Source organism: Onychostoma macrolepis, chromosome 09 (assembly GCF_012432095.1).
Source record: "Onychostoma macrolepis isolate SWU-2019 chromosome 09, ASM1243209v1, whole genome shotgun sequence".
In the NCBI taxonomy this organism is placed as follows: domain Eukaryota; kingdom Metazoa; phylum Chordata; class Actinopteri; order Cypriniformes; family Cyprinidae; genus Onychostoma; species Onychostoma macrolepis.
The window spans coordinates 37,260,418-37,270,231 of record NC_081163.1 but is presented as its reverse complement, the minus strand read 5'-3'; the positions used below and the strand labels follow the sequence as shown (position 1 = coordinate 37,270,231).

General features: G+C 42.3%; 1 protein-coding gene and 1 long non-coding RNA gene across 4 annotated transcripts in view; one reads left to right on the top strand and one right to left on the bottom strand.

The window, feature by feature from the left end:
- The first annotated feature begins 3,527 nt into the window (after positions 1-3,527).
- Positions 3,528-4,041, top strand: LOC131546566 (uncharacterized). The gene is made up of 3 exons (XR_009272745.1): positions 3,528-3,627; positions 3,720-3,924; positions 3,967-4,041. It is a non-coding gene; the product is annotated as an uncharacterized LOC131546566 (long non-coding RNA).
- Positions 4,042-4,084: 43 nt separating this feature from the next.
- map4k4 (mitogen-activated protein kinase kinase kinase kinase 4) overlaps positions 4,085-9,814 on the bottom strand; it is a 54,137-nt gene continuing 48,407 nt past the window's right edge. For 2 of the 3 annotated variants that reach the window (XM_058786209.1, XM_058786210.1), the window contains 6 exons: positions 9,322-9,456; positions 9,130-9,230; positions 7,300-7,449; positions 7,056-7,215; positions 6,124-6,263; positions 4,085-5,704 (listed from right to left, as the gene is read on the bottom strand). In XM_058786209.1, coding sequence (XP_058642192.1) covers positions 5,621-5,704; positions 6,124-6,263; positions 7,056-7,215; positions 7,300-7,449; positions 9,130-9,230; positions 9,322-9,456 — 770 coding nt within the window. In that variant the 3' untranslated portion in view covers positions 4,085-5,620. Of the gene's footprint in view, positions 5,705-6,123; positions 6,264-7,055; positions 7,216-7,299; positions 7,450-9,129; positions 9,231-9,321; positions 9,457-9,636; positions 9,693-9,814 lie in introns of those variants that run through there. The other variant, XM_058786211.1, reaches the window with a different exon arrangement.

Below are 9,814 nucleotides of genomic sequence, written 5' to 3'. Positions count from 1 at the left end.
CAGGTTTTAGACAAGGATAGTACTATAACTGCTGCAATGTCAGTCACTAATGATATAATCACTGCATTGGATGATAAAAAAAATAATGTGCTGCACTCTTTATTGATTTATCGAGAGCATTTGATTCTGTGAATCATGATCTTTTGTTGCAAAGGCTTAAATGTGTAGGTTTTAGTGATATAGTGTTGAAGTAGTTCTCTAATTATTTGACTGGAAGGACTCAATGTGTGTCCAGAGATAATTATGTTTCTGCTCCTTTAATAGTGAAGACAGGTGTTCCTCAAGGATCAATTTTGGGGCCAATTTTATTTTCTATATAAATGAACTTGGTAAAGGAGTTGAGCCAGCAAATGTACACTTTTATGCAGATGATACTACTTTCTACACTATGGCTCCATCTTTAAAAGTGGCAATGGACTCTTTATAGAATGCTTTTAATTCATTTCACACTTCTCTTTATAACTGGAATTAAAAAAAAAAAAAAAAAAGTTAATTTTTATTTTAAAAGCTTTAGTGGGTAAATTACGACCGTATATATATCTAGTTTGTTGACATACTGCACAAATATTTATAATACCAGATCAACAGATAAACTTTTACTTAAGATGCTGATTTTTCATACAGAGATAGGTCGATCTGCTTTGCTCCGTATGTATGGAACGAGCTTCAAGGTACATTACATATGGAATCTATACCATATCTCACTATGTTTAAAAATATTTTAAAGTAATAATTTAAACAATAATTTTGACTTTTTCACTATTATTATTTATTTATTTATTATTCTGTCTATCCTTGTCATTTTTAGCCACTGTATATTCTGGCCTTACATGCAGTATTTGTATAAATCTGTAATTCGTGTTTTGTATGATATTGTCATGAACCGGATGAAAACAATAAAAACCTGAAAAATATTTGAAAGTCTATTTATATAGAACAGTGTGCATTTTGACAACTGACTAGGATTTGTATTGTTTTTAGAAAATTGCGTTTTGTGTTTGTTCATTGTTTGGTGATGTACATTTCTTTGTAAATTTGTACTTTGCTGCCTATCTTGACCAGGACTCCCTGGTAGAAGAGATATTGTATCTCAACGGGACCTTGCTGGTTAAAGTAAATAAATAAATAAATAAATAAAATGGAAAATGTTAAAAACACTGCAGGAGAAAGAGTTCAAATGTAGCATATGCTGTATATACTGCATGAGTGATGAGGAGATGAAATGAGTCTCTAGAGCAGGGATCCTCAAATCTGGCCCACAAGATCCACTTTCCTGCAGAGTTTAGCTCTAACCCTAATCAAACAGACCTGAGCATGCTAATCAGTGTCTTCAAGATCATTAGAACATCACAGGTAGGTGAGTTTGATCAGGGTTGGAGCTAAACTCTGCAGCAGATTGGCGCTCCAGGGAAAGATTTGAGAAACCCTGATCTAGAAGCTGCAGGTTTCCCGCAGTGCTGTATTTCTCATGTTACTCATGCCTTGTGGTCATGAATCACTTTTGTTGCTGCATTACTTTGGATAAACATCCAGTAAATGTAAAAATGAGCAATTGTGAGGGAAATGATTCAATAAAATCATAAGATTCACTGTAAGACTTAAAATGTCAGTTTTCAGAATGTTGTGAATGAAGATGATTCATGCTCATTCTCCCAGAGTCAGTGTGTGGTGCGTCCAGCAGCTGCAGAGCATCTGATCTTCATGAGCCGAGTAACATCTGCCAGTTCTTGCTGAGAGATGTTACTCTTCCAACAAGACACTTGCCAGTTCTATGGTTAGGGCTAATGAACATAAAACAGAAATCTGTCTCCAGAAGGCATTTGTCTGTCATTCCTCTTGATCTGAAGAAGCCAGAGACACGCTTCAAGACTTTCCTAGGCCCTCAGAAATCCTTCCCTAACAACAGACAGGCACTGGAATGACAGCAGAGTGAAGAAACATTTACATCATTTACATGACAAACATGACAAATAACACAGGCATCACTCCTTAAAGTAAACCCAATTTATTTCCAAAGAAAAACAAAGGACCATCAGGAAAATACAGGACTTCCTGTCATATAGAGAGAGGACATACGGTACAGTGCCACGACTGAAAACAGACAACCAGTCAGTCAAGAACAGCTCCAGAAAGTCAAAGCAGCGCTGAGGAAACACCATCCGAATTATTATCACTGATTAATTGACAAGAATTATGGCTGAAATAAAAAAAATAAAAATAAAAAACCCCTCCCCCCCCCTTCAAATAAAACAGTAATGAACATTATTAGATTTAAAAAACTTTGCTTGCTTAAACCTCTTTTCTTTTTTTCCAGATGAATATATTTCAGGTCACTAGATCAGGGCAAGAACTGAAACATCACAATCGCTAGTTGTGTTTAACTATGTGAAGGACTGAGAAACTCTCAAAGTTAAAGCTTAAAAACAAAGCGTCAAAGCAGTTTTCATTTCATGGCTTTTCTAAACATGTTTGCTTCACTCTTAAGTGTTTGCCACTGGCACGATTCACCTTCTAATGACAAATCTCACTGAAAGTTCAACAGCTTTACTGAAATCTTAATTATCTAATGCTAAATAACACAAGAAACATAAATATAGAACTTATAGAACATATAAATCTATAGTGTGTGTGGGGAGAGATGAACTAAACAGAAAATACCTCCAGTAATCATAACAGACATCATCCAGCAGATTCACTGCAGTCAGCTGAAGTGTGTGTGTGCGCGTGTGTGTGTGTTTTTGTGACAAATGAGGACATAGATGTGTATAATAACAAAGGTATGTCAGGTATTACAAGGAGAAGGTGACTTTTCAGGACATTGACCCATGTCCCCACTTTTCAAAACGCTTATAAATCACTCAGAATGAGGTTTTTTTGGGGAAAGATGAAATGCACAGCCTCCTGTAAGGGGTAGGTTTAGGTGTAGGGTTGGTGTGTGTGTGTGTGTGTGTGTGTGTGTGTGTGTGTGTCTGTAAGGGGTAGGTTTAGGTGTAGGGTTGGTGTGTGTGTGTGTGTGTGTGTGTGTGTGTCTGTAAGGGGTAGGTTTAGGTGTAGGGTTGGTGTGTGTGTGTGTGTGTGTGTGTGTGTGTGTGTGTCTGTAAGGGGTAGGTTTAGGTGTAGGGTTGGTGTGTGTGTGTGTGTGTGTGTGTGTCTGTAAGGGGTAGGTTTAGGTGTAGGGTTGGTGTGTGTGTGTGTGTGTGTGTGTGTCTGTAAGGGGTAGGTTTAGGTGTAGGGTTGGTGTGTGTGTGTGTGTGTGTGTGTAAGGGGTAGGTTTAGGTGTAGGGTTGTGTGTGTGTGTGTGTGTGTGTGTGTGTGTGTGTGTGTGTGTCTGTAAGGGGTAGGTTTAGGTGTAGGGTTGTGTGTGTGTGTGTGTGTGTCTGTAAGGGGTAGGTTTAGGTGTAGGGTTGTGTGTGTGTGTGTAAGGGTAGGTTTAGGTGTAGGGTTGGTGTGTGTGTGTGTGTGTGTGTGTGTGTGTGTGTGTGTGTGTGTGTGTCTGTTAGGGGTAGGTTTAGGTGTAGGTTGGTGTGTGTGTGTGTGTGTGTGTGTGTGTGTGTGTGTGTCTGTAAGGGGTAGGTTTAGGTGTAGGGTTGGTGTGTGTGTGTGTGTGTGTGTGTGTGTGTCTGTAAGGTAGGTTTAGGTGTAGGGTGTGTGTGTGTGTGTGTCTGTAAGGGGTAGGTTTAGGTGTAGGGTTGGTGTGTGTGTGTGTGTTTGTGTGTAAGGGGTAGGTTTAGGTGTAGGGTTGGTGTGTGTGTGTGTGTGTGTGTGTGTGTGTGTGTGTGTGTGTGTGTGTCTGTAAGGGGTAGGTTTAGGTGTAGGTTGGTGTGTGTGTGTGTGTGTGTGTGTGTGTGTGTGTGTGTCTGTAAGGGGTAGGTTTAGGTGTAGGGTTGGTGTGTGTGTGTGTGTGTGTGTGTGTGTGTCTGTAAGGTAGGTTTAGGTGTAGGGTGTGTGTGTGTGTGTGTCTGTAAGGGGTAGGTTTAGGTGTAGGGTTGGTGTGTGTGTGTGTGTTTGTGTGTAAGGGGTAGGTTTAGGTGTAGGGTTGGTGTGTGTGTCTGTAAGGGGTAGGTTTAGTGTAGGGTTGGTGTCTGTAAGGGGTAGGTTTAGGTGTAGGGTTGGTGTGTGTGTGTGTGTGTGTGTGTGTGTGTGTCTGTAAGGCGAGGTTTAGGTGTAGGGTTGGTGTGTGTTTGTGTGTGTGTGTATGTGTGTCTGTAAGGGGTAGGTTTAGGTGTAGGGTTGGTGTGTGTGTGTGTGTGTGTGTGTCTGTAAGGGGTAGGTTTAGGTGTAGGGTTGGTGTAGGACAATAGCACATACAGTAAGTACAGTATAAAAACCATTACGCCTATGGAGCGTCCCCACTTTTCACAAAAACAAATGTGTGTGTCTGTGTGTGAGAGAGAGTGTGTGCGCGCACATGCAGGTGAGTGTGTGTGTGTGCGTGTGTGTCTGTCTGTGTGTGTGTGTGTCTGTTTGTGTGTGCGTGTGCGGGTGAGCGTGTAAACGTTAAAAACAGGAAGAGAAAAGAGAAAAGCATTGGCACCGGAAGCGTCTCTGGACTCGTGCACGCTCATCCCGTTCATTTGGTTCAGTTGCTTCATTCCACAGTCCTGCCTTTCATTAAATAAACACAGTTCAGTTTCAACTCATAATAATCGCAGTCCATGACCAAGATGGTCTTTCACAACCGACTGAAGGTAGTGTTTCATCACAGCAATCTTTACTTCTCCGTTTGTGATGCTGATAAAATCCACGTATCTCCTAACTTCATTGGTCAAGCGCACAAAAAAACGTACAAAACGATTCAAATGTCAGTTTTATGACTGTGGTTTGTGGTCAGTTCAGATTCAGTTTCCAGGTCCAATGCATGAAATAGCAGAACTAGTCTTCACTCACGGTTTCTCAAAGACGCTCCTCAGAACATAATGACGGTCAGGGTCAGGGTCAGGGTCAGGGTCGAGGTTTGGATGCAGTGGAGATGTTCGTTAAACAGCCTGATTTAAACTCCTTCACTCATCATTTTGATGCACAATTCAAACAACAGGAATGAGGCCACGGTCATCCGACACATGGCAGAAGAAAAAGAGGATAAGTGACTATAAAAAGAAGAGACGGCATGAGAGCAGACAAGATGATGAAAAAGAGAGGCAACAGAGAGCCACAGGACAGTCGGCATTAAACACACTAATTAATCTAAATCCATTTGTTTGATGAGCCAAAAGCAAAACTGAAGCTGACGCAGCGGTCGTCAGAGCAAGCTCTCAGGAATCCTCCACATTACTGGAACTACTCTGCTTAGAAAAAACTAATTTAACAAAAAACAAAACAAAAAAAACCCTAGAAATAAATACAAGCCATAAATAAAAAATACATGACAAAACAAAGCCATCTAGTGTTTCACCATTGTCAGAACACTATGTGTGAGCGAGAGACACGACAGCAGCGTTCCTCTCAGCGGAGTCAGATTTTATTAAACTCTAGAGAAAGACATTTACACAGACTAGCAATAATACTGTAGATACTCGAGCCGTTCCTCATGCAGCAGGCTGCACAAGGACGCAGTTTCATCAGTGTGTTTGTCAGTCCTCCAGCGGCCTCGGCTGATCACGTCCAGAACTCAGACGCCTCTTCACCAGCTGAGCAGAGAGGTGCGGCCCAGCGTCATGAAGTACACCTGACTCGAGCCCCCGGAGCGCACCGAGGCGAAGAACACCTGCGCAGACACACAGATCAGCACACCTGACTCCACTGAAAGCTTCTGGAGTGAAAAACAGTGTTCAGATAATCACAGATGTAGCAGGCTCAAGAGCGTGTTCTGGTATGATCGGAACAAAATCAAAACACACAAACAATCATATTTTGCAGAAAGAAAATACAGATTTTTTTACACAATTATAACAGATCACATTTTCGACCAGTTGCTGCAAAAAAGTCTGGATGTTATTCTCAATGACGGTTCCCATCGGACTCTTATTACTGTTAAACATGGAATTAATATATCTCCTTCACTCTTAAAGCAAAATTGCAGTAATTCAAGATAATAATACAAATTTCATTTTCCTTCCGCATTGCAGGTAAAGCCCATGAACTGATTTTACAGCAGAAACAGTCAAAGAGGATCTAAAAACGCACCTTGTCATTTCTCTCACACAGAAACTTGAGTCGTTGTGCTCTTTTGTGCATGAAAACTCCATCCAAGTGGCCTGTTTCCACCGAGCGGATCTCTATAGCCTTCTCTCCCCAGCCCATGATCTGGTTAGAGCGAATATAAGCTGCAAGATACACAAAATACAGGTGAGGAATAACGCTGTGCTCACACGGGGAGGTAAAGCTAGGCTAAACTCAGCCTCATTGTTGATTGGGAACACTGACTGACTGAGTGCCTTAAACAGATAATACAACATAAAAACACAAGGGCATCATTTAATAGGAGCGAGTTTTGAGCAGAAATGTCTCAAAACTAAATAAGCAGCAGTGCTGGACTGTCCACCTTTGTTCAAGACTGACCGCTTTGGAGCGAGGTCAAATGAAGCAGGGCCACAGGGACCCTGACCGTCCCACATACTGGTCACTAGGGCTGTGAATCTTTGGGTAAACAGCAAATCGATTCGATTCACGATTCATTTGCAAATTCAGACCGGTTTGAGACAATTAAATTAGATGCATTTAGATTCTGCATTCTTTAATATTTAATATTTACAATGTTAATGGCTCGGCTGTTCCAGAGTCTCTCCCAGCCCCGGACTCGTAGCTTTACAGCAGCTGCTGTGAGCCGATTAGCCAAAAGGACTTATTTTTGCTTTCTGTGCATTATAGTATGTGTTGTTGTTTTATGTTGGATCTGAAATGGTTTAATGAACAACCTGATTCTGCACTGAACTGCTGTGCCAATCCATCATGTGTGCTTTACTTTTCAAGGAAGATATTCAAAATGTTTAAATCATTACACTGGTACATTGGTAGTGGCTCTCAAAGTCACATGGTCTGACAGAAGAGATGCGTGACTGCATTTAACGCAGAGACTGCTGCAGCTCGACTCTCTGAACGTGACTGAAGGACTGTACCGACGGACGTGGGCATCTCGCCCCACTGCAGCACCACGTCTTTGGTGATGCGGCCGTAGGTGTTGACATATACGCCCTCGTCCTCGTAGCACACCAGCAGCTCGATGCCGTCCGTGTTGGGCAGGATGATGATGGCGTGCGACTGAATGTTGTTCTGAATCTAGAAGCAGAGTGAGAGGAAGATGAAGGGTCAGGAGCACACCTCAGACGAAGCAGCTCAATGCTCTTCTCCATCACTACATACGTGAGTTGGCAGGTAAATGTCGTAGACGGCTCCCGAGTCCACATCCACGGCATGAAAGCCAGAGCAGGACCCGTAGATGACCTTTAACCTTTGGCCTTCTTCAACCGTGAGGTCAACCAGCAGCGGCTTGTGCACCAGATCACCGAACGACTGCCACACAGAGGAAAACAACTCCGATTATTCATTCTTTCACTGCCATAGTCTTCAAGATCACATTTCAGGCCATTCACACCAGGAGAACTATAACCATAACTACATTAGCATCCAGCGCAGCGAATGATACCGTTCTGTTTATGATGAAGCGCTGCATTTGTGTCATCTGCCACTTTAAATACTCAGGCTCTTTAAAATCAGCTGGATTCTGACCGGCTGTCAATGTTTTTATCATTTATCAGCAGGAAAAATTGCTCTGAAAGTGATTGCAGCGATATTGTGCCTTTGTGTAGCTGCTGTTAAAGTTGTTGTGCTAAACTTCATAGTTATCATCCTTAGTGCTAACCAACGGCCTCTGTTCTGTCCTCTGCAGCCACTGATGATGTTCCCAGTGAAAGCAGGGCCACAGAAAGCTCGTCAGTGTCCGGCTCTCTCTGACTCTAGAAACCAGTGCTGGTCACTGATCCCAGGCCTGTCCTTCTGTCATCAACGAACACTCGCACGCTAGAGTGCTGGTCTCTGGAAAACCTCACTCACAGCATAAAACCTCATGAACAATTAAGTGACACTGCCAATGCAGACGATTTCATACCTGGAAGACAAAGCTCCCAAATCCCTAAATGAACTATTTTTATCAAATTAAAAATAATGCATGCTAACACTAACACCTGCTCTCACAGTTGCTAGTGAAAGAGAGCCAAAGTTGCACATTTATGTTGCAAAATTTCCACCAGAATAATGGTTGCAACATTCTAATGCATAGAACAACTTGCTTAAAACAACAAAAGCAGTGTGTTTCAATGCGGAACTGATCCCAGATCGAGATGGAAGCATGCTTTTTGTTCCTCTGAAATAATTAATAGTTTGGTTGGGAAATGAGTCGATCTGAAGTCACTGCGCTGGCGTGTCATTTAAGGCCCCATTTACACTAGTGCGTTTTCGTTTTAAAACGGCGTTTTAGAATGAAAACGATCTCCGTTTACACTACACAACCGAAAACGCATGTCACGTGACCATTCATGCAGGTACTACCATAGATATGTATAGGTAGATCCCCATTATTTAGATCGCGGACACGTCTGCGTGCTTGGAGCGGTCGAATGGGGGATCTACGCATACGTCTCTATGGGTACAATACAGAGCGTTCCGTTATTGTTTATACGGTCGTCAAGGATACGCAGAGAGAATGTGGGCAGCCACGCCATCATTTTCAAAAGTCTCCGTTTTGGTCCGTTTACACTGAAACACAACCCCGGTGTTTTCAAACTAAAACGGGGTCTGCAGCGTTTTCAAAAGTCTCTGTTTTCGACCTCGAAAACGCCGGAGTAGTGTAAACTATAGGCGTATCCGTAGCAAAAGTTATGCGTTTTAAAACGAAAACGCACTAGTGTAAACACGGCCTAAGCAATAACTTCACTGAATGTCTGTAGAAAGTGGAACTCCATGCAGCTTCTGTACTTTAGCCAGCCCTGTAATCAGACTCCTCGGAATCATTTCATACGTTTTAGCAAAGTGTTTGATTGTGGTCAGTAATCATGTAGAAATGCAGCTGAATGACGCGTTTGTGCTCTTTTGACGAAGCTCAAGGCTGTAGGTTGCGTCCTCAGAAGTGTGCAGGTGAAGAGCGCATTATTCAGCAGCTCAGAACATCACTCACGCTCACGTCAGCTTATTCACCTTGAAAGCCATGAATTTATGGTAGGGTTTGGGAGCCCAGGCGTACACCTCGACTGAATTCTTCAGAGCCAGAACCAAGAACTTGATCCTTTCGTACTTCACTACAGACCAAACAGAGCATCAGATGATCAGATCAATGCCTGAGTAAGGAGCAGAAATAATACAGCTATGATGTGATATATGAAGACATACCGACTTTGTAGTGCACACAGCCCTCGAGCTCTCCTACGGTGGTCCAGCCCTGCTTCTTCTCCACCTCCGGGTCATTATGGAGGATCTTGTTCCTCAGCCAGGACAGATAGTACACCCGCAATTTATTCTTCTTCCCTACAAAAAAAAAAAAAAAAGAAAAGTACTTCGGTTCTCTTTGTCTTCTGGTCCAGACAAAACTCGCAGAACGTCCGAATCAATGGCGTGTGTAATCAAAGCCTTAAAATTTAAATATCAGAATCGGCCCGATTTGAAAAATTATGCCGATATGCCTTGCCGATATGATGAGTAACTCACATGTGCTCAAGGTGCGCTCATTCCTGAAGCGTGACTAGATTCACTGTTTTGGATCGCTGTAATAAATTAGAGAATGCACATACAGAAAGACACGCTCGGTGTGCGATAAAGTCAACAGTCACTATAGCTTGCATGAAAAAAAAAAAATCATAAACATGACACTTGTAAATAAAATCGT